This window comes from Mercurialis annua, linkage group LG5 (assembly GCF_937616625.2).
Source record: "Mercurialis annua linkage group LG5, ddMerAnnu1.2, whole genome shotgun sequence".
NCBI lineage: Eukaryota > Viridiplantae > Streptophyta > Magnoliopsida > Malpighiales > Euphorbiaceae > Mercurialis > Mercurialis annua.
Genome location: NC_065574.1, coordinates 16,141,519 through 16,167,080, shown reverse-complemented (window position 1 = coordinate 16,167,080; position 25,562 = coordinate 16,141,519). Strand labels below are relative to the sequence as shown.

Below are 25,562 nucleotides of genomic sequence, written 5' to 3'. Positions count from 1 at the left end.
ATTGAAAACGAATTCCAGCTAGCTCTTAATTTTCCTCCTCCTTCCACTACTATTCCTGCACAACCAAACCAAACCAACTACCATCTCCATTCTCTCACTGCATTTCATTACATCCAGATCTCAACATCTCCCTATCTACTTCTTCGGTACGCTTTCTCTCTTCCCTAAATTCACATTTTTTTTATTATACTCATTACTGAACTTTCTGTTTGGTTCCCGGGAAAATATGAGAAAGATAAGAGTAGATTATAATTCCTCAAATTCTTAGCAACGGCATTATCTATCTCTCTGCTGCTTAATTTTTATTTTACATTTTTATTGTGTTTAAGTTGGGAATTTTTAATTAGTGTGTTTATTGTTTGATTGCTTTGTTTGTGATGCTAGTAATTTTAGTTTTTTTTTACTCTATTCAGTTTTCTTTATGTATAAGAAGAACATTAGAACCACTAAACCCATCATAAGAATGAAGAAATGTTCAATTTTTTTCTATGTTGTTATTTTTTATCCAAATTATTGACTTCGTGGAAAGCTCACTCTTATCTGAACTTAATTGCAGAGTGTCCAAGTGGGCTAATTAGTTAATTCATGGCAAAGCCGCGGCAAGATTTTTATGCCCATGATGCTTCACTCTCGCCCACCAGTGCTAGATCAAGAGATTGGGAGGGTCCATCGAGATGGACTGAGTACTTGGGTCCTGATATGACCTCTCCCGTGACAGTCAGAGCTTCTAGGAACAGGGGTCCTGATGGACAGGTTCAGAATTCAGGTGGTTCTCACAAGGGTTTGAATTTGCAGTGGGTGGTGCAGCTTACTGAAGTAGCTGAAGGCCTCATGGCCAAAATGTATAGATTAAATCAAATTCTGGACTATCCGGATCCTATTGGTCATACTTTTTCAGAAGCGTTTTGGAAAGCAGGCGTCTTCCCAAATTATCCAAGACTTTGCTTGTTGCTCTCAAAAAAGTTTCCGGAGCATTTCAGCAAATTGCAACTTGAACGAGTAAGATTTTTTCCTTTGGAAATGCATGTTTATTTGCAATGGTGACTTGTAGACAAATAGACGATTTCTGTAACATAAGAAGGATTGATGCAGGTTGATAAGGCTGCTTTGGATGGTTTGAATGATAGTGCAGAAGTTCATTTGCAGACTTTGGAGCCATGGGTCCAGGTATAGAGTCTTATTGATTCTGTGCTTTCAAGTCTCTATTGCATGCTTTCTGTATATTTAAGGTTGTGAATGAGACCAGTAAAAGTTCTCCTTGTGGTTCAATTAGGATTAGCCCTGCATGTTTTATTGAAGCTTTGCTTATGTCCTTTATCTTTTTGTGCTGAACTAGGGGTGTAAGCTAGTTAAGCAAATTGAACTTGGCTTTCAAACTACTTTAATTTGATGGAGCTCGTGTACTGATTGGAGCTGAGTTCGATATTTCTGACTCAAGTAGCTCATGATCATAAATGCCTGCTTTATAAATGTCTTATCTGGTTACTATTTATCGTAACTAGTAAACATGTATGTTAAAAATGTAAATTCCAACTAAATTTGACTTTTAAATTATTCAAGCTATTATCTCTGCTCAACAACTCTTTTATTTGAATGTCTCATGGTAGTTGATTCCAACACTAGTAGTATCTTAAACATGAGATGAGTTTCAACATGAAAAATTAATAAAGCTCTATCCAGCTTTGGTTCAAGCCTTGTGTTTTGCTTAATCTCTAGTCCAAGCTTGGCAACTTGTTGATTCAGTTTGGCTCAGCTACACTACACCAGTAGTATATCAATGCATGCAAGCATTTTTCCTATTTTTATCTAGTTTGTCAGTATCCTTCAGTGTTTTATGCATGTTCTTTGACTCTGTAAGTGTTTATAATGGCCCTGAAAATGTATGTAATTTATGTTTAGGAAATTTAAGAGCTTTCAATTCTGTATAGTCCATAATTTTGCTCATCAGCAAAGATTTTAGAGCATATCAATCTTCTGGGCTTCAAAAGTTAATCTGGTTCTCACATTTATTTACTTTGATGCCCTATGTTATTTCTTTTCTGATGTTTAGAGTAACTAAGTTGTTTCCTTAGTGACACCTTACAATAAAGCATTAAAGCGATGAAGAAGCTAATCTAGGATTTCAAGTTAACTGTGGAATTAAATATTTTAGTTCTCAAACCTGGTAGTTTTAAAGTTATATAGATATTGAATTTGATTTGAGCCTAAGTATTCTAGCTTCCTCTTGCACTTCTTATATTATCGAAAGCTGTCACATTCATTTCCTTTAATGCCCTATGTTATTTCTTTTCTGATGTTTAGAGTAACTAAGTTGGTTCCTTAGTGAAACCTTACAATAAAGCATTAAAGCGATGAAGAAGCTAATCAAGGATTTTAAGCTAAATGCGGAGTTAAATATTTTAGTTTTTCAAACCTGGTAGCTCTAAAGTTATATAGATATTGAGTTTTTTTTTAGCCTAAGTATTCTAGCTTGCTCTTGCACTTCTTTTATGAGCATCCGATGTAATTGTTCAAAAATGTTTCAAGCCAGGGCATTCAAACCCTAGTTATCATCTTCAGCATAGGGGATTAGGAACTCTTCATTTCAAAGTGTTAAGAATACTACTCCAACCCTGAGCTATTGGGTGAATTGGTTAGGGTTAATGTCATAAAAATTCACCAATTTTACACGTTTTTTCAATTTAATCACGTTCTTTAAAACTTCTCATAAACATACACCAACTTTCATTTTTCCCCAAATTCGATGCTGACGTGTCACTCATTCATTGGTTAAAAATGACTTACACCCCAGCAAATTGCACCAATGAATGAGTGACACGTCAGCACCGTGTATGAATTTGGGAAAAAAATGAAAGTTGGCGTATTTTTATGAGAAGTTTTAAAAACGTGATTAAATTGAGAAAACGTGTAAAGTTGGTGAATTTTTATCACATTAATTATTTAACATATTATCAAAGCCTCTATGATGGAAAGGTCTATTGTTTGATCCTTGGCAACCCCGATTTGGTTAATTAAAAAATTTGAGTACAAGGTGAGGCAGGCATATGTGCTTATTTGTTCATGTTCAAGCCTAATGAATGTGGGGGTGTGTCAAAGTAATACTATTGTTGGAGCCTCACCCAACTTGATCTATTGGTGAATTGGTTATTTGACTCTAAGTTTCAATTCCATCTAAATTAAGTGAATTATGCTCAGGTTTAGTTGTTCTCATACAAAAGGATTAATTCCTTTTGTAGAATTCAGTTAAATACTATTCTGTTCTAATCCCTGGGAATGGCCTGTAGGGGTGGGAACTTACCCACCAGGCCACCCTTGCTTTTATCGAACTTAATGTTGTTTCTGTTCACTTCAGATACATGGCTGTTCTAACATGGTAAAAAATTAAATTATCTTCATTAAATGTTACTGTCTTGGTAGAAAATCTCCAGCACTTTTTGGTGACAAAATTTATAAAATTTATGCATCACATGGCTCTACTCCTATTCTCAGGATTTTCAAGTGACCATAGATTTAAGGAAGACTGCAATGCTATTGCTTGTATAACCAATTAGAATAAGAAAGCTTAATAACTATATTCATGGAAAGTAAATAATTCCTGGGTTGCTGTAGAAAAAAGAAGAAAATACACGAGAGACGATAATGAAAGTTGAATGTTGATTTCTCTAACACAAATTAACCGAGTTCAAGTAAGTCTTACTCCTAATCTAGTTGGGATAGGTCATTTACATTATTTGATTTTTAATTATTTTACTTTCAACTCAGTTGTTTTTATTTGTTTTGACTGAGACAACGGTCAAGCCTAAAGCTCTATAGATGATTTTGCACTTTTGTTTCATAACCTCTTTGCTCTTAGAATATGCTTTGAAAAGGGTGAGATGCAGCTATATTTGAGCTATAAGCTCAGACAGGTCTGTGAATTTGTTGTTATTTAACAAAGGCTAAACATAAATGTTGTACACAATTCATCTTGTTAGATGACCTATTTACTTATAAACGTTACAGAGAATACATTTTGTTAGCTTACTTTAATCTCTTTTGGATTTAGTATTACAGTTATGGCTGCTTGAGGTGATAAACTCTCCGATATATTTGTAGGATAGCTGATTCATTCTTATTTGCTAGGATTACAGCCCCTTTGGGAGGATTTTATTTGTACATACATTTTGATTACTTATCAAGAAAAAGTAAAGGAGCGCAAATTTCTAAATTTTAAGTTTTCTCTAGAAAAATGTGGAAGTATAAGTTTGTCCTGGTCTTGCACTTGAAATCATTTACATGCCTGCTAGCTAATAACAGTGTTTTCTCTGGGGACCTAATGTCAAGTCTCCCTGCAGTTCGATTTCGATTATCATTTAGGTATTTGGTTATGACACCAGCTTCTATTTTCATTATAGTTCACACTAAGAGAATGATTTCCTTCGCTATACCATGCAAAACACTAATATTCAAAGGTTTACCACTGTAAAATCTTGTTGATCATTTAATTAATAATGAGCAGATGCGCATAATAAGTGCAACTGAATAAGCAAAAGGACATTATATACTGCACAATGCAGCCAATTTGATTGATGGGCAGTGCAGGTACCTACCATTCATATTAATCAAAAGAAGAAGGAAAAGTAAAAAAATCTTGGCATATCCATTTAAGCATCCAGAATATCTGCAACTCTTTTCCTAAGTGTGATCATCTTAACATATATAACTGTGCCTCTTTGGGTTTCTAAGTTATCATGTATAAAGGTAGGAATATCTTGTGGGAAGCTATTCACAAACCACTATTTGGATTCAATGGCATTACTTATGTAGACTACCATCATTTCTGATGTAGAAAAGGATTTCTTTAGTTTCTAATCGTTCTAGAGATACAAATCAATTTTAACGTCTAGTTGGTAATAGATTTTTTTGTTGTGGATCAGCTGCTTATTGACTTGATGGCATTTCGAGAGCAAGCTCTGCGACTCATACTGGATCTAAGTAGTACAGTCATTACCCTGCTGGTGAGTATTAAAATTGCTTCTTCTTTTCTCTCTACAAAATATTATCATTTAACTCGATCTGAGGTGCCAACATCTGGTTTCAAATGCCATGTGATCTTTAGAGCTTTCTGATAAGTCTTTCATACAGTTTCTGATCTGCATGGAACCCATGAAGATGCTAGACTTGCACCTTCTCCCTCAGATCCCCAAATTCTTTTTTTTTTAACACTTTTGACATTTTTTCCAGTATAGAAAGATGGAAACATAACAGTTTGTTCTTGCCCATGGTATCTCTGATAATTTGCACAGTATTTTGCAGCCCCATCAGAACTCACTTATACTGCATGCATTTATGGATCTATTTTGTTCCTTTGTACGTGTAAACCTTTTCTCCAATAAGGCAAGTCTTCTTTCTATTTCTTTCTCCTGTATATATATATTCTTGGTTTATATCCTTTATCTGAAAACCTTTGAAGACATTTGACACTAATATTCTGGCACCCACATGTAGATACCAAGAAAAATGATGCTGCAAGTGTATAATCTTCTGCATGCCTTGTCAAGAAATGACAGAGACTGTGATTTCTATCATCGGTATGAAATAGTTTATTATCAATGAATTAATCTGTGTCCTTATCGATGGGACTGTTCTAGTGAAAATCATGATGCTCTTAACTTTTTATCTTCACCAAACTTGGATCCAGCCTTTCTATGTACTTCGTTAATTTTAAAAAATAAGAAATTTTTAGAATCTGCATGTGTCTAGGTCTATACCATAATGTCATTACAATCTGAAAAAAGTGATGTTAGTATAGCATGATACCCACCCATGACCCAACGGTCTGTGTTTTGCCTAAATTACTTCATGGGATATAATTCTTCTTTGCTGCTTATTCTACAATGGGCGAGTAATTTTATATTTTATAGGCGATTCTTGATTAATGAAATAGGCAAAATAAAAGAAGTTAGCTGCCACACAACTTAATTTTAATACAAGTACCTGAATCTCTTTATTGCCAAATTAATATCCGTGGTTGAAGTCTTAGAGTAATCAAATTTCATTATCACTGTGCCCAGTTCTTTTAGATTTTGCATAAGAAACTATTAGACGAGTAATTGGCCAAAGCTACTAACTTTCAGTTAAAAATGGGATTGGGGTATAAATGTATGGTAATAGAAGCTTTTCTTGTGGTATGCAGCTAGGTTCCAATTTTCTTCTAGGTTGAGCACATATAGTTTGCACCCAATTTACATGTCGTGGGTTTAATTAGTGCAGTTGTCTCTGGGTTGGCTAAAATTTTTTGTATGTTGATTGTATGATCACAACGTACATTAACAAAATGCAACTTATGGCCAGCATTAAGTACTTGGATTCAAGGAGTTATATAACAATGTTCATGTTATAATTCATGAATAATTTTATATAGTTGGAACTAATAAGCATGTATCATGAGTCATGGGACATCCAGCTTTAATTGTGCCTGGTATGAAGGAAGAGAAGTGTATCTGGGGATAGGTGTTGTTTGGATACTAAATACACTAAGTGAAGGATATGAATCCAACTTTTTCCTTCTTGATAAACATATTGTAAACAACATTTCTTCCATATTATGTCTGCAAGTAATGGAAGTGATGCCAAATCCCTGAGTTTATACTTGTATGCGGTCTTTCTGTAGTTTCTTTTATTTTTTGCTTGCATATTGGGTTCAGTTCCATTTAGAGGAACATCACATGTGATTGATAAATTGATCTAGTATACAATTAAGTCTATTGCTCTTTTCATACGTGTCAGGTTGGTTCAATTTATAGATTCCTATGATCCACCATTAAAAGGATTGCAGGAAGACCTGAATTTTGTCAGTCCACGTATTGGAGAGGTATTTTCATTTCTTTTCCTTATGAGAAGATATATATGTATTGATAAAATAGTTTTCACCAATTATGTTATCACATCATACATTGCATTCCGAAACTAACATTGAGGATTTTTGAGGACTTGCATAATGTAGTTCTTGAGCAACAATTTTATATAATCAAGTACTTCAATAGGAAAGGTTGAGAACACAAAACTTTAATTGAGATACTATACAATGGTGGTAAGATAGACTATGTATGAAACCTTTAATTCTTGTGCACTTTGGAGTGTCAACATATATGTTCTCTTAACATGCTGGTCTTCTCTGGCCATTGGCAAATTGCTAAAAACAGTTGATCATACATATTAATGTTCACTAAAGTACTAAAGTGATGGAGTATTTAATGAGAGCAGGGGTAAAGAAGGTCTCTTGAAAACTAGTTCTAGTTAGGAACTATTATATAAATAGTGGTCGGGCTACGTGCCAGTAGCATTGAATCATAAGTTTTTGCTCCAGCACATATTTGGACTAGCTATTTTTACCTCAATTTGGACCAAACCTCAGACTTTTAACAGAGGTTACTAAACATATTTAGGCTATAAAAGGTTTGATTCTGTTCAAGTACTTTATTGCCTTCAATTATTGTCTCAGATCCAGATAGCAAATTTATGCAGAGACGAGAGTAAAATTTCTATAATTACTTGAGCAAATCTGAAAATCATTACAATGTTTAATATTGATTAGTTTCTGAAATGACCTCAAGTTATCTATGCATTTTTTTTTTTGTAGAAATATTGCCATTGTTAATTTTGTCTAGTGACATTCGATTTATTTCTTCATTTTGGCATTCTTTATGTAATAAATCCACTAATCGTTCTTAGAAGCTCAAATTCAAATTTCTAGGTGCTAGAGGCAGTGGGTCCTATAATTTTCCTATCTACAGATACAAGGAAGCTCAGAAATGAGGGATTTCTAAGTCCGTATCATCCAAGATATCCAGATATTCTTACAAATTCTGCACATCCAATGGTATTTACTATGCTTTTGGGAGGTCTTGAGAATTGATGTCCTTAAGTTTATAAAAATATTTTCACCTATTTGCAATACTAACTTTAAGCACTTCTGTTAATAAGACTTGATGGCTTTCCCTAATTGCCCTTTTTTATTACCTTTTGCGCTTCAGAGGGCCCAAGATCTAGCTAATGTTACATCTTATAGGGAATGGGTGCTACTTGGATATCTTGTTTGTCCCGATGAGCTGCTTCGTGTCACTAGCATTGATATTGCTCTGGTATGTACCATTTGATTAATGATCTTGATTCTCGTTGTGTGCACAATATGAGTAGCAAAAAATTGCATTGAATTAAATAAATTACATTTGTAAAGCACGAGCCTAGTGCACTAATGGCCCAGTACCTTGGGGCTGGGCGGTGTCTATTTATGTGGCTTAAAAGTCAACCCCTTAGTGCTAGTAGTAGCATGCATAAACTCTTATAACCAAGTCAAACCCATTACTTTTTTCCAAAGTGGGATGGGGCATCACATCCAGTCCTCCAACTTTGTCCTTTTCTAATACTTTATTTTCAAAAAGAATATTTTTCTAATCCTGAAATATAGTAAAAAGCTGCATGCCAAAAAGATAGTCTGTCTGCATTGTAGGCTTGGAGGCTGTTCCCAAACAGGCCTATATATTTTCTGAATGAAGTCAAAGAAATTATTCTTTATTGAGAATGTAGGATTTAGTAAGAATACATGGATGTACTATGCGATAATCCTCTTGCTCTTTTGTTTCTCAATATTTGATTCTATTAATTCTGTTTTTATCTTCTTCCAAGTTATATGGTATTCGGTCATTCATGGGGATGTAGTGCCTTGGAACACATCCTGCAACGTTCTCTTGTCTTCTCACATCTCGTTTATTTTTAATGAATGGTCTTCAGGTCACACTGAAGGAAAATTTGATTCTCACATTATTCAGGGATGAGGTAATTACCATTGTTCATTGTCAAAATTCCGTTACCCTTTAGTAATGTCAGATTTTGAATGAAATCTAAAACTGTGCAGTATGTGCTATTGCATGAAGACTATCAATTACATGTTTTGCCACGGATATTAGAGTCAAAGAGGATGGCTAAATCTGGACGTACTAAACTAAAAGAAGCAGACTTGGAGTACAGTGTGGCAAAGCAGGTTGAGAAAATGATAAGGTAGTACTTTATATAGTTTTCATGCAAAGCGCTAAACCAGTTTTGCAATTTACTTTAAAAGTCCTGAAACGAGACATATTGTTATAAACAAGAAGAAACAACTTGCCAAACGAGACAGAGCAGTGTCTCATAATCCTTTTTGATTTTCCTCTTTACACATAATACAATAGAATTCACAAACTTTTGTTTGTGAAATTTTTTGAAAGCATGCTGCTGGCTTTCATGAATTACCTTTTAAAGTTTATGTAATAGAATAAAAACTTTAAAAGAAAAGAAGAAATTGATTATGATAGTGGAGCTCATGAAAGTAGATGACGAGCCATCTCGCCTGGTGTTTTTCCATCAATTTAATTTGTGAACTGGCAAAATTTTGCAGTGAAGTGCATGAGCAGGCACTCGTATCCTGTAATGCCATTCACCATGAAAGGAGGATACTGTTAAAGCAAGAAATTGGAAGAATGGTGCTCTTTTTTACTGATCAGCCAAGTTTACTGGCTCCAAATATTCAGGTAAGACTGTTCATAGACTCATTGGAGACATCTTCTAGCTGTAGTAGAAGTGATTGCATTTCTTTATTAGCATTACTTTCTAAAAATCTTTTAGAAATACCTTTATACATAGAGCTGTAAACGAACCGAGTTGCTCACGAGCAGCTCGGTATTCGGCTTGATAAGAGTTTGGTTCGTGTTCGTTCATATTTTAAACGAACTGAGCTCGAGTTTAACTTTATGTTCATTTATTTAAGCGAGTCAAACACGAACATAATGTCGTTCGGCTCGGTTATATTCACGAACAACTCATATACGAGTCATTTCTAAACTTAGTTAAGAGTTCGTAGTTAAATTAAATATATAATATTCTTTTAATTTATTAAAACTTCATATTATTAAACAAACTATGTAATTTTGATAAAATATGTGTTTGTTCGTTTAGATGCCAAAGAACGAACACGAACTGAACATGAACCGAATATGAACACTATAAATTTTAAGTAAACCGAACATAAACGTCTCGTTCAAAGCTCGAACAAATATGAATATAACATGACTGTCCATGTACGAACCGAACTGAACATGAACATGAATATGAACACATCAAAGTTCGTCTCGGCTCGGTTCATATACAGCCCCTATCTATACTGCGTTTACATTTTTCAGAATAGGCCAATTACTAATGTAGCCAAACCAGTGGCTCTTTTATAGTTGTTTTTCTTCTTTCCAATGTTAAAATGTAGGTAAAAATACTTGGTGTTATGAGAAAATTTCATTTTAATCTATTGTGTATTATGTTCAACAATTACACCTGTTATTTATACAAGTATAGAATCTCTGCTCGAAGAAATATTCAAATACAATTAAGCATTAATGTTTTAAGTGAGATTATCTCACTTTGGTTGTGTGTGTGGGACTATGTGTATATATCGGTTGGGCCTCACCACTTTAAGCCAATTGGTTTTAATGGAATTTGGAGTGGGCCAACCGATATATAAACACATATCCACTCACACACACAACCAATATGGGATAATCCCACTTCTAACACTCCCCCTTACGCATAGCGTGACCGAACAAGCAAGCAATCCCCCCCTCATGCGCCGCGTGGGGCGGGCCAAATTCAAGCAATTCAAATTTCAAATTGTGGGAATGGACAAATCTCGGATACCATGTCACGTTCAATTTTAAAACCAATTGGCGTCAGATTCTATACTTGTATAAATATCGATATAATACACCCCGCTACGCTTGTCCATTAGGTTGAACTGTTAACTAGCACATAGCCCCATCTTACCACATGCTTAAATATTTAATTAATCAAATGGGATTGCCAAGGATCAAATTCCAGACCTTTTGACCATAGAGGCTCTAATAGCATGTTGAATAACCATACATCCAAAAAGTGACGCTCCAACAATGTTTTTATTCATTTTCAATTTTTATAAACTTCTTTGCTCGTGTGTTTGTTCCGTTTGTATTTATTAGAAGCTCAATTTAGTAAATCTCGAAACATGTTATTTTAGCCTGATCTATGAATGGGAAAGAATGGCTGGAGAAAATGATTGAGATAAACTTTTTCAATTTTAAACAGTTTCTCTGTCTTTGTTGTGTTCCTTACAGATGGTATTTTCTGCATTGGCTTTGGCTCAATCTGAGATCATCTGGTACTTCCAACATGTTGGGATAGCATCATCAAAATCTAAAGCTGCTCGTATGGTTTCAGTAGACATAGTATGTCAGCTTCTCCCATGTATTCCTTACTATAATAGTTCTGTTATGATTTTTGTTTTTCACTTGTCAACACTCCTAAATGGCCGAGAAACTGATCTGAATGGTCAATTTTAACAAGCATGTAATACAATCTTGGTTGATCTGTTTAGTTATACGACTTATTGCCAACAAACTTGTAAATGTTCTAGCTTAAAGTCCTGTTATTTTTGGTTGCAGGATCCAAATGACCCAACTACTGGTTTCTTACTAGATGGAATGGATCGCCTATGTTGTTTAGTGCGCAAATATATTGCAGGTCAGAAAAGGAAATATTTGGTGTTTGTTTCCAAATTGTTTATTTTTTATGCTGATTTGGAAAATGTGAAGCTATATTATCTAGAACTTTATGTCTGAGAACTGGAAAGTTGGGGGAGATAGAGTAACTCTTCCATCCTTTTCCGTTGGATGTTTAATATTTAAAATTCATCAATTGTAATGCAATTATTGATATTAATGATCCAAATGCTTGGTCCATACTTTAGCATGGATTTAATTTTTTTCCCACCCGCACCCCCACCTAGAGTAATTCCTACTGGTCTGATATAGCCGCTAATTTACGATTCACCTTTTTGATAGGATTGCAGATTAATTACTAAATTTTAAAATTTGTAAACAGAGAACATAGAAAAGGTTCATTGCAGGTAGAAAAGTGGTGAAGAAAATATTGCTCAGTGTTCATTGATATTTGCTGGAACTCTTATGCTCTTAAATGTCAGCCATAAACTTGAGTGTGCAACTTCGATATATTTTTCAATGTTCTTTTCTTCATTCACAGACCTCTTAAATGGATAAAAATCTTAAATTGCAGCTATTCGAGGATATGCATTATCCTACCTTTCTTCATGTGCTGGTAGAATTCGGTTTTTGTTGGGAACTCCAGGAATGGTGGCTCTTGATCTTGATGCCAGCTTGAAAGGGCTGCTACAACAGATAGTTCAGCTTCTCGAAAACATACCAAAACCACAGGGTGACAATATCTCTGCCATCACATGTGATCTATCCGTAAGAAAATTTTACCATTTGTGCATTTTTTGGTGTATTAGTGATATTCTTCTGATTGAGCTATATTGCCTATTTTCCTTTGAGGTAATCCGACTATGATTCAGACTTAGACACCATCATTGCAAAAATGTTGTTGGTGTATGATGTGTTATTGAATGGAATTTCTTGCACCAATCAGCATTCTATTAATTTGATGCTTCATGGTTTAAGTTCTTGAAGTCTGACTAGATATATATCTACTATAATATCATGGTACTAGTGCTTGCTTTAATAGATACGTAAAGGCATCATTATACTTTTATATTGATATAGATTATACAATTTAGTGATTATTTGTATTTCAATTTAGCAGATTCATGGGGTTTGTAGAAAATTTGTAAAACCTCTTCTAATTAAGGCATTGTTTATAATTCTATAATGATGTAGATCAAGAATATTTATGTACAATTTTGTGATTATTTGTATTCTAACTCTAGCATGTCATGGGTTTTTAGGAAAATCTATACCAGTATTAAATTGGAAAAACCTTAAACAAAGTGACAAATAGAACTCATAAACAATACTAATTTTTATACTTACCAAACAGAAATTTAGGCTAATAATCATCGACGGTCCTCGACCTTTACCCTTAACTTCCGTAAACCCCTTATACTTTCAAAAGCTTCCCTAAACCCCCCAACCTTTGTGGCGGCGCTTATTCACGGTACTTATGGACGATAATATCCCTACAAAAAAATTTGGCGGCTGGCGGCGCAAAAAAAAAAAAATTTGACGGCGCCACATCATCATAGGTCCAAAAATATTCAAAAACCCCAAAACACCCTTAATTTAACCAAATCAAAATCAAACCAAAACACCCTAGTCTAATCTAACCAAATCCAAAACAGCCTAATCAGACCATATGGCCAACAACCGCCGCCGGTCCGGCCACCACCTCCGGCCGCCACCTCGGCCGCCACTTCCGGTCGCCACAATCTGTTCTGATCTGTTCTTCAAGAACAGATTTCACATCTGTTCTTGAAGAACAGATGTGATCTGTTCTTAGAACAGATCTGAGATCTGTTCGTCTTCTCAGACGAACTGAGAAGACGCGTTCGTCTTCTCAGTTCGTCTGAGAAGACGAACGCAGTCTTCTCAGACGAACTGAGAAGACGAAAGCGTCTTCTCAGTTCGCCTGAGAAGACCGATCTGTTCTTAGAACAGATCTGGGTTTTCAGATCTGTTCTTAGAACAGATGGTCGCCGGAGATGACGACCGGCGACTGTACCGGCGGCGGGTGGATGGTGGTTTGGTTAGTTTGGTTCGTTTTTTTTTGGTTTGGTTGGATCGAATATGATTGAGTTTTGGTTTGATTAGCTTATTTTAGGGGTATTTTGGGGCTTTCATTTTTTTTAAAAAAAATATGACATGTCAGATGACGTGGCGCCGCCAGCCGCCAATTTTTTTTTTGTAAGGGTGTTTTCGTCCATAAGGACCGTGAATGGCGCCGCCACAAAGGTTGGGGGGTTTAGGGAAGCTTTTGAAAGTATAGGGGGTTTACGGAAGCTAAGGGTAAAGGTCGAGGACCGTCGATGATTATTAGCCAGAAATTTACAATAAAAACATGATTTTGGTAACTAAAAGTAAATTTTAAGTTTTTATGTTCAATATCCTTGATCTGTGTTGAAGTGTGATAATCCCATGTTGGTTGTGTGTTTGAATGGACATGTGTTTATATATCGGTTGGGCCTCTCCACTGACACCAATTGGTTTTAAGATGGAATCTAACAATCTTCATCAATAAATTCGTTAGCGTGCCAGCTTGAAGTAGGTCCATATTGAGAATAAAATATTTGCAGACCTCCTTAACAAATTGTTGAATCAGCAGTATCAGTGTCAAATGAGTGAACTTCTTGTGCTTTATTAAGCATCTTAACTGCTTCATCACACCTTGGAATAAAACTCATCGCGTGGATCTCCTTGGAAGTAGCCTCCTTAAGAGGTTGAACTCAACATTTGACTTTAGGACGAAATCAAAAAAGAAAATCAGCCTTCGTGTTCTGTAAAATATGAGTAGCTTGAATGTGATGCATATTTCCGAGGGGTGTGAAGCCTATGAATTACTAATGCGTATTCCTTGAATCCTCATATTAGTAGGTTTTATTTATTTTTTCTTCTTGAGTTTAACTTCTTAACTATACACCCCTGCCCATTTGAATTCAGCTCCAAGTTTCTTCAAAATATGAGGTTGAGGAGCTAGATTTTATAAAACCAACATCACATTTCCTAGATATTTGTATATTCTTTAGCCTTTGTGGACCTATAATTCTTGTCGCAGAAAGCTCCATAATATTGGAAATACACCGCTGAGAGTTATTTAGATTTTGTTTTGACAATTCTTCTATATGTGGCTTCATAATATGGAGTTCGCAATATTTACCCAACTTAAAGGTGGTTATGCTGGAGTTTAAAGATTTCGTTTTCCAATTATTTTTATCATAGATGTTCACATGGATTTCTTTATTAAACTGTATTTTGTTCTTGAACAGTCATCTTTATTGCCATAACTATTTCTTTTTTAAATATTTGTTCTCACTAGAGCATTTACTGCTGTATGATGATGTTTCTAATTGCATCATATTTTTCATTCTTAAGCAGGAATTCCGTAAGGATTGGTTGTCAATATTGATGATTGTTACATCTGCCAGGTCGTCTATTAATATAAGACATTTGGAAAAAGCTACTGTGTCTACTGGAAAAGAAGGCTTACTGTCAGAAGGAAATGCTGCTTATAACTGGTCCAGGTATACTTGAACTACTTATAATTGTACCAAACCCTTAATTATCAAAATATATTGTTGAAAAATGAGTTAGTCCACTTAATTTCAATGCTCTGATGGCTGCAAGAAGTGCGTACATGTCAAGCCCCAATACTCTTGTTCTTCTTTGCCTGTAAGGCACATTCGTTGTACATTGAAAGCTCAGAAAGGGCATGGCCAGGCTTGGTAGATTAGGTGCACATAAACGTATTATGCTGTTATTGTGAATTAAATGATTGTTTACAAGTGTTATTGGAAAAAGGTAAAATTCTGTCATTTTAATGGTAAAATATTCATACATGACATGTTGGATTATTAGCTACGTTATAAATGCCGCCTCCTGAACTTTCAATCTTGAGTAGTCAGATTCTATCCATGGCGATGTAGATTCAAAATTAACAAAGAACACGTGGGAAAGAAAATAAAAAAAAATACTAAGAAGCTACTGGTGGAACCATAACTGAGCTTTTAGCCCAAAATAAACATTGTTCAAAGGTCAGGGAAGCAATAAGTTACTATTGGAACCATAACTGAGCTTTTAGCCTAAACTAAGCGTTGTTCTGTCCTCCGCCTTGGAAAAAGAACGGACCTGTTGAAAATTGATGGCCTTTCCTCTAGAAGGCTAGGGCCAGCACCCTGAGTGCCTTATATGCTTCTTAAATCTACGGTCAATCTCATGATTGAGTCACTCCATGTCATTCTGCAGCCTAATATTTAGGACTCATGTATGCTCTTCTTTTTGGGGATTTAAAGTTTTTTTTCCTCTATAGCAATTGGAAACTGTGTTCATTGTTCATATGGCTTTTTATAGCTGTCTTTCTACCTATTAGCTGAGGGTCTTGGGTTAAATTCTATTTAAAGTATGAGCTTTTGTATTTTATACGAGTAATAATACTGTTATGCAGTTGGCCATGCAATTGGTTTGTTTTTTACTAGGATTTGTTTGCATGTGAAACATTGTGTTGGCAGACACTTGTGAAATTTGGAAAATGGCATGGCATACGGGTAGAATAATATTTGTGTACACGACGATGTGCGAAATGGGTTGTGACTGTTTTACTGACAACCCTTCTCTATAGATTATTATACTTTGATGTCTGCTTCTGCAACATATTTGGTCCAATCAGGGTTTTCTATTTTCAGGGTAAATTCATTATCTGTTAGTATGAAAGATTGTTAGCATGTACTGTTGAAGTGGGAAATCCCACATTGTTTGTGTGTGTGAATGGACTCGTGTTTATATATTAGTTCGGCACCTCCACTTGATACCAATTGGTTTTAAGATGGAATCTAACATGGTATCATAGCCTTGTCCATTCACACAATTTGAGTTTGGCCCGGCCCACGTGAGATGTGCGTGAGGGGGGATTTTGTTGCTCGGCCCGGACACGCTACGCGTGAGGGGGAGTGTTGAAGTGGGAAATCCCACATTGTTTGTGTGTGTGAATGGACTCGTGTTTATATATTAGTTGGGCACCTCCACTTGATACTAATTGGTTTTAAGATGGAATCTAACATGTACAAGAACGATTTGTACAAATTATGATTTTAAATAACGGCCGTTAGTTACATAATGGCCAGCATTTATAATAGCCATCATTTAAAGGAAAATTGTCTTCCTATTACTGTTAACCAGTTATAAACCCCATACAATAATTTTGTATTGGTTAAGACTATTAAGGCGTTATTGGACCGTTATAGATACCATAATGACTTTCACAACTATATAATACAGGTTTTTGTCTGCCTTTGATTTTGCCAAATTTTAGGATTTTTACCTGAAAAAGTAAATATTAAAATCCAGGTGTATTTAATTTTTCTAAAAATTAATCATTATTGACTTTAAAACAAAATTAAGTATTGATGACATAATTTTACCTGAGAAGAAAAAGAATAACTAAACTAGATTTATACTAAACCATAAGTTTAACATAATTTTTATTCTTAAAATATAAATCAATCAGTTTAATATGAACTTCAAAAACATAAAAATGAAACTCTAATTATCAATTAAATTCAATTTGGTGTTCTGTATTTTTCTTACAATAACTTAATTTCTCAGGGTTAAGTTATATTAAATTTTTTGAGTTGTTATTACTCATGATGAATAGTCTTATATGGTAAACTATCAAGAAAGAATTATTCTTCGTTTAATTATGATATAAATTATGAGTTAAATGTTTTGTTTGATTTCAGTTATGCATATACATATTTGTATTATTTTTATGTTATTTAATTCCTCCAAACTCTATCAATTTCACAAACTTGCCAACTTTTTTGCAAACATTTGCGCTGGGACAAGCTTTCTGTTCTGTTATGATGGTTACAAGTGGGTTACCGTGATCACTATCACTATCACAACCGCTGTTGCAGCTGTTACCATTATTTAAATCCATCTACGAATCTTTTCATATAGGTGTGTTGATGAACTGGAGTTTCAACTATCAAAGCATGGAAGTCTAAGAAAACTGTATTTCTATCACCAGCACCTTACGGCAGTGAGTTCCGTTTCATCATAAAGTTGTTTTAAATTTTTGGGACTGAAGATATTTCGAAACTCTTATTCATTTTCAGTTGCTTAATTTCTTTGTTATGTTTCTTGCTTTGTTTTATCTCTTATGTCACTCAAGTTCCTCACAACATCTTTCTTTCTTTAATGTAAATGTAAACTCATATAATTGTCATATAGGTCTTCAGGAACACTATGTTTGGACCAGAGGGACGTCCCCAGCATTGCTGTGCATGGCTTGGTGTTGCGAGTAGTTTTCCGGAGTGTGCTTCTCCAATTGTTCCAGAAGAGGTGATCCATAATATTGGTGTTTTCGATGGTTACTTTGTTTTTTTTATAAAGTAAACGATTTAATTACTTTCATTTAAATGGTAAAATAGACAAAGTAGATAAAGATAAGGTAACTGTAGAAAAAGAGCTATGCGTTGGTGTTGGGGTGGGGTAATAAAAGATTTTAGTTCATGTGAATTGAATCAAAAATCATTGTAGTGTGTTAGATTTTAATTTCCTCATGTTCCCGGGAAGTTTTGATCCACAAATATCTAATATCAAGCATTTAAGCACATTTTGTCAGATTAATCGGCCTTTATGTAAACTAATCCCTTATGGCATGCTTTAGTTTAAGTTTTTTAGTGATGTTGGATTTAAGTTCAAAAACAATTTAGAATTTATGGGATCACAAACCTTTGTGTATATATATAAATGATTCAATCTTACCATTCACTACATAATTCTAGGTCAAAATCTTCCATTCCTCAATAACTGTGGGAATTCAATATTTTGTTTTTTAGTTATGCAACTGTATGATTAACTGTGAAATGATCGACTTGCGTAAATACTGAATTTAACTTAAACTATCACTTGTTTGTGGCAGTGATATATGAACTAACACTAACAGTATTAACACACACAAAGTTTTCCCGAATGGAACTTAAATTCTTGCACCCCCTCGCAACCCCTCCCTCACTGCAAACTTACACAGATCCTATAAGTTTTCTCTCTTTTAGTATGAAATAAATTTACTGCTAGCAGGTTATGAAAATTGGGAGAGATGCAGTCCTATATGTTGAGTCCCTTATTGAGTCCATCATGGGAGGATTGGAGGGCTTGATCAACATTCTAGATTCTGAAGGAGGGTTTGGCGCTTTAGAGACCCAGGTACTCACATGTAATTAATTGTGTAGTACAATAATGATTCTATACATTGCGGAGGCTGTTTTAATGGAAAGATTATTTTTGTTTGTGTTAATTTTTTATTTTCATTTCAGCTACTTCCAGAGCAGGCAGCTTTTTATCTGAATAACGCATCTAGAGGTTCAATCCCTTCAACAAAATCTCCCAAAGGAGTAGTTGGTTTTCTTCTGCCTGGCCATGAAAGCTATCCTGAAAATAATAATTCTGTGAAAATGTACTGCACTTAAATTGTGTTAAGTTGTCCTCAGTGAAACTGCAAGACTTTATTTAGGTATTGACTTTCTTCTTGATTTCAGGTTAGAAGCTGCAATGCAAAGGTTGACCAACTTGTGCTCAGTTTTGAATGATATGGAGCCAATTTGTGTTCTAAACCATGTCTTTGTTTTGAGAGAGGTGAGACATGCCATTTCTTTTCCTTCTACTCTTGTCTTTTTCTTCCGATTTGATTACAGGATAACATTCCTTACATTTTATTATATGATAACCAAATCTAGCATAACTTTATACTAATTGTTTACACTGTCAAATATTAAAAATCTAATCTTTTTGCTGTGATTATCTAAACTTTTCTGGCTTCGAAACCAGCTGCTCCTATTTATGTCCGTTCATTGAAAACCAAAAGTTATCTGGCTAAAATCTATTGATGTTCTGTTATTCCCTATCCATATTGATCTGGTCATTTGGTTTAAATATTTGCTTTACATATATAATCAGGAGACAGTCACTTGATAGTTTGCTCACTTGAAATTGATATCCAAGTACATTTCTTCTTACATTGGCAAGAGTTTGTTTCGGATGTTCAGTTAAAACAGGATGGATATATTTCATGCTCCGGTTTGATCAAGAGAGAAGAGAATTTGACATGTTATATGTTCATCTTATGGAGGTTATTGTTGAATAAAATAGGAGAGATGTAGAACAAAAGAAAAGACTTTTTATTCTTAAAACTCTCTCTCTTTTACAATGGAATGCTACTAGCTATTTATACAAGGATTTTAGTTATGTGAGTAATACTCTAGAACATTCTAGAGTATGAACATTTTAGAATGCTTGAATATAAGACTATAGAAACTATTACTTTTAAATCTAGAAGCTTCTAGAAACTCTTAAATCCGGAATCTTCTAGAAACTTCATAATTAATTCATTTACACTTTGACACTCCCCCTCAAGCTGAGGAATAGATATCTTCCATTCCCAGCTTGAATATAAGATCAGGAAAACTTGAACTATTCAGCCCCTTTGTCAACACTTCTGCTAGCTGGTATGTTTTGTGACTAACTTATCTCTTTGCTTAGTGGCTATAGTTTTTACCAATATCATCTTGAGCCTTTGAATAAGTGATGAAATCAGGATCCATGGAATCCCTTAGCCATGACATTGATATGGAATCCTCCCCATCCCACGCTTCAAATGCTGAATTATCCTTTGTTGGTCTTGTTCCAAGAAGGTGGGAAAGTTTTCCTTTGCCCTTGAGATATATGCAAACAAATTGAGACCATTTGAGATAGGATTTTTCTTTCCATCAAATCTATAGGAGGCACCAACATTTTGCAACTCTCCAATTTTCTGGACAAAATTGGAGTCTTTTGTTGACATGATGAAAAAGAAATGTATAGCAATTAAGGCTGCTTAAAACAAATAAGAATGGCAGCAATTAAGGCTGCTTTAAGGAAATAGGAACGGCAGCAATTAAGGCCGCTTAAGAAGAAATAGGAACTGCAGCTGCTGAAATTAATAAGGATGACAACAATGAAGGTTGTCTTGTGAACAAAAAGAAATTTTAGAAAAGAGCCCTAGGCTCTGATACCATGTTGAATAAAATAGGAGAGATGTAGAACAAAAGATAAGACTTTTTATTCTTAAAACTCTCTCTCTCTTTTACAATGGAACGCTACTAGCTATTTATACAAGGATTTTAGTTATGTGAGTAATACTCTAGAACATTCTAGAGTATGAACATTCTAGAATATGAACATTTTAGAATGCTTCAATATAAGACTATAGAAACTATCACTTTAAAATCTAGAAGCTTCTAGAAACTCTTAAATCCGGAATCTTCTAGAAACTTCATAATTAATTCATTTACACTTTGACAGTTATCAAATTTGATCAATGGTAACCTACCAATGCCATGAAGCAGTTGAAATTTGGAAAGTTTAATTGTTAAAATAGTACTCCTTCCGGTTCATTATATTTGTTGCTTTGGATAGATTTTTTTGGTCCATAATACTTGTCACTTTAAAACATTAAGGGAGTATTTATTGTTATTTTCCTAAGTTTATCCCTTATCAATAAATACTTAGTGAGACTTAAAAGACTAGTCAAAACATAAAATAATAGTAATTAATATGGATAATTTAGTAAAAGTATATAGAAATCAAGACATTTATTATTTTCTTAATTCATGTTAAATACTCCAAAGCAACTACTATTATGGACCGGAGGGAGTAACTAACATGAATAATTTAAGAAAACAGAAAACAAAGGTATTATATATGTAGAAAATTAGTAACGAAACAAAATCAATTGACAAAGTTACATTATAGTGAAAAAATAAATAGCCAGGGAAATATTTTTCAACAAATAATAGCCCGTCAGTTCAGAACATAACTGACGAAAACAATGAGTTAAACGAACAGAAGATAATAAAATTAAATAATTGCAAGTGTTTGTTGGTAGTACGTTCTCAACTTATGGAAAGTAAAGCTTAAAATAAACTACAATTTGTACATTCAGGAAACTCTAAAGATAAACTAAAACTAGGGGTGATTTTTTTTTTTTTTTTAGGAAAACTAGGGGTGAATTTGAAATATGATGGATAGCTTAATTTGTCTTATTGCCTCATTATTTAATTTGTGGAAATAATCTGAAACAAAAATTGAAAGATTTGTAGTTGAAGAGTTTGTTTCTTGAGCTGCTGTGTTTTAGCTTCTAACATTCCAGTGTATGAAAAAGTGTCTAATAAACTTTGTTGGTAGATTCTGCTTGTCTCATGATATTTGATTTGAGCAATTGTAGTAAGCATACGTTTGTTCTCACAATTGTGTAATATGAAGACTAGTTTTGCTTCTTTACTCATCATTCTTTCAGCTGTTTCGATCATTAAAACGAGTTGAAACATTAAACTACACTGTTGTGTAAGCAATCCTTATTAGTTTATGTTTCATTTTACACTTTGTAATCTGCATCCTAACTAAAAGATTTGCATAAGATTGTTGAGACCAAAATCAGAATAAAATTTGTCATGACAAGATACATTGTTTCTACTTATCGGGATACTGTTCATGTGCAGTACATGAGAGAGTGCATTTTGGGGAACTTTAGAAGAAGGTTGCTTACAGTGCTAAAAACTGACAATGATCTTCAACGGCCTTCTGTCCTAGAGACACTCTTTCACAGGCACATGAGTATAGTCCATCTGGCAGAGCAGCATATAAGCATGGACCTTACCCATGGCATTCGAGAAGTCCTACTCGCTGAGGTATTTTCAGGACCAGTTTCTTCTCTTCATTTGTTTGAGAAACCATCAGATCAACTCACTGGATCGGCCACTGAAGTTGTCTGCAACTGGTACATAGAAAACATTGTTAAAGATATATCTGGTGCTGGAATCTTGTTTACACCAATGCACAAATGCTTCAAAAGCACAAGGCCAGTTGGGGGATATTTTGCAGAGTCAGTTACTGATCTTAGAGAGTTGCAGGCCTTTATCCGTATTTTTGGTGGCTACGGAGTTGACAAGCTAGATAGAATGATGAAAGAACACAGTGCTGCACTTTTAAATTGCATTGACACATCATTACGTTCAAACCGGGAAGTGTTAGAGGCAGTTGCTGGCAGCATGCATGCTGGTGATCGACTTGAAAGAGAAGCATCTTCAAGGCAAATTTTGGACTTGGATACAATAATTGGATTTTGTATTGAGGCAGGACAAGCAATTGCTTTTGATCAGCTTCTTGCTGAAGCTGCTGGAGTTGTGCTCGAAGGAGGTGCACCTTTAATATATTCGCTACTTGCTGGAGTAGTTAAGCATATACCTGAAGAAATGCCTGAAAAGAGAGAAATTAGGAGGATAAGAAGGGTGGCAAATAGTGTTGGTGCAGTTGCAGATCATGATTCTGAGTGGGTAAGATCAATTATGGAAGAGGTTGGGGGTGCAAATGACGGTTCATGGACCTTGTTGCCTTATTTATTTGCCACCTTCATGACTTCAAATATCTGGAGCACCACTGGCTTCAACATTGACACTGGGGGCTTCAACAATAATATATATTGCTTGGCAAGGTTGGTTTTGCTTTTTCATTATATATATGAAGTAGACTGACCGGATAAATTACTGAAAAAGAAATGTTCAACCGTTGAAGGTTATAGAAATTTTATGCTAACTTAATAATCCAGTTCGTGTTTGTTTAGTATAAATTGGACTGAAACACTAAATCAGGTCATGTATGCAAATTTTATTATGCTTTGTGCAATGTGATCTTGCTGACAATATCTTTACATGTAAAAGCACTTGCTTTTATTGGTTTGGACATCAATAAAGGTGTCATGCCTTTGGCTTCTCTATGCATATCACAACTTATATTATACACATAAATAAGATGTTGATGATGGGGTTCACATTTAAACTGTTTATTGACTTAGGCGTCATGTATGTTGGCTTCTCTGTGCTTCTATGTGCACCACTGCTAATATTGTACTTTGCACATGAAATCTTGCTGGCAGGTGCATGAGTGCTGTGATTGCAGGAAGCGAGTTTATGAGAATGGAACGTGAACATCAGCAGAGGCAAGCTTTCTCTAATGGCCATGCTGGTGAGGCTTTGGATCATGAGATGCATAGCCATTTGTCAGCAGTAGCTAGCATAAAATCTGCTATGCAGCTTTTTGTCAAATTTGCCGCTGGAATTGTGCTAGATTCCTGGAATGAAGTTAATAGGTAAGCACCTCTTTTTCCTGAATTTTTAAAACTCATCGTCTCTGTCTGACTTTTACATATAATATAAGATAACTGAAATCCCCCTTTGAAGGGTGTTATATTCCATCTTAAAACCAATTGGTGTTAAAGTGGAGGTGTACAACCAATATTTAAACACATGTTAGATTCACACACAACCAATGTGGGATACTCCCACTTCAACAAAGGGGTTTCAGTTAAATGGAGGGGAATATCGAATTTTTAAAATTCAGAAAAAAAGAAACAGTTATTTTGACCTAACATTAGTGGTCATAGTGATTTTCCGATGATATTTTTCTTTGACGTGAAGAAAAATTCATTCCATTTGTGTAGAATGCCATATTAATTTGCTTGCTAACAAACCATTAAAATAGTTTTATTACAGAATGCTCTCTAATCTCCCAATGCCAGGCTTTTTGTAGTTACTTGTTCTTGTTTGTCTTTTCAGTTACCTTTTTACTAAAGCAAACACTTTAACAATCTTCCTCTGGTTTTTGCTCAGATCTCATCTTGTAGCTAAGCTTATTTTCTTGGACCAACTATGCGAGATATCCCCGTACCTTCCGAGAAGTTCCCTTGAAGCTCATATCCCTTATTCGATTCTCCGGTCTATTTACAGCCAGTATTACTCAAGTTCTCCTTCCATGCCCCTGGCTCTACCCAATGCATCACCTCGCAATTCGCCTGCTGTTTCACTGTCAAATGCTTCTCCTATGGCGAAGCAGCCTCGTGGAGATACGACACCTCAGTACGCTGCTAATGATTCAGGGTACTTCAAGGGATCATCATCTCATAGCCAGGAACGCCCTTATGATACTGATAGTGGAAGCCTACGAAGCAATGAGAGCAAACACTGGAATGTTCGCCGATCTGGGCCTTTGGATTACAGTTCAAGCCGCAAAGTAAAATTTGTTGAAGGCTCCAATTCAGGGAGCACAGGTCCTAGTCCGTTGCCAAGATTCGCAGTATCAAGGTCTGGTCCTCTCATGTATAAGTAGAAAATGGTAGAGGTAGGAGTGTCATAAATTATCCACTTATTAACTATATGTTACATAGTATGATTCAAAATGTTGAGATGTTAATTTTGTTATAATATAAAGGTTTAATCACCAAAAAAACTCCGACCTTTTAACCCCTTTTCATTTGCATCCTGATGTTGTAATTTTGTCTATATCACCCTAATTCGCATCTTTCGTTTCCAATTACACCCTAAAAACTAAATTGACCCTTTTTTATTAGAAAAAAAATACCAATTTGATCCTTCACTTTTAGTATAAAATGTCAATTTGATCCTTCACTTTTAGTATATTAAATATTTTTCAGAAAATAAATTAAAAATGAAGGATCAAATTGGCATTTTTTCTAGTGAAAAAAGATCAATTTAATTTTTTAGGGTGTAATTGGAAACGAAAGGTGCGAATGAGAGTGATATAGACAAAATTGCAACGTCAGGGTGCAAGTGAAAAGGGACTAAAAAATATAAATGTTACTTCCCTAAGTTCATCATTGAATATTTCTTTTGTCATATAATTCAAACCTGGAGCAGGAAAAAAAAGTGGTTTACATGTGGATCAATTGGAAAATAGCAGGATTGTGTTCAACTTTGACTCTTAAACTTGTACTCCCTCCGTCTCAATAAAATTGTTCACTTTACCTTTATCACTCAATTTAAGTAAACATAATTATTATAAAATTTAAAAAATTTCCTCTACTTTTCTTGTTATACCCTTATTTAATGTAGGGTCCACTTTCAATTTACTTTATTAGTGAAATTTAAATAAGGATAGAATAGAAAGATT

At 34.7% G+C, this 25,562-nt stretch overlaps 1 protein-coding gene across 2 annotated transcripts; it reads left to right on the top strand.

Annotated features, from left to right (window-relative positions):
• LOC126680314 (protein NAP1) lies at window positions 1-25,338 on the top strand. Of its 2 annotated transcripts, XM_050375418.2 has the most exons (24): window positions 1-146; window positions 557-999; window positions 1,093-1,167; window positions 4,917-4,997; window positions 5,296-5,376; window positions 5,488-5,570; window positions 6,769-6,853; window positions 7,736-7,861; window positions 8,016-8,123; window positions 8,773-8,817; window positions 8,897-9,039; window positions 9,416-9,548; window positions 11,154-11,264; window positions 11,481-11,559; window positions 12,112-12,305; window positions 14,943-15,088; window positions 17,520-17,601; window positions 17,793-17,903; window positions 18,645-18,770; window positions 18,881-19,020; window positions 19,103-19,199; window positions 22,100-23,091; window positions 23,533-23,745; window positions 24,266-25,338. In XM_050375418.2, the coding sequence occupies exons 2-24, from the start codon at window positions 586-588 to the stop codon at window positions 24,759-24,761; spliced, it is 4,161 nt and encodes a 1,386-aa protein (XP_050231375.1). In that variant the 5' UTR covers window positions 1-146; window positions 557-585; the 3' UTR covers window positions 24,762-25,338. The 2 variants fall into 2 exon arrangements, with proteins under 2 accessions (XP_050231375.1, XP_050231376.1); XM_050375419.2 differs by lacking the exons at window positions 1-146; window positions 557-999; window positions 1,093-1,167 and having other exon boundaries at window positions 5,286-5,376.
• Window positions 25,339-25,562: the final 224 nt, after the last annotated feature.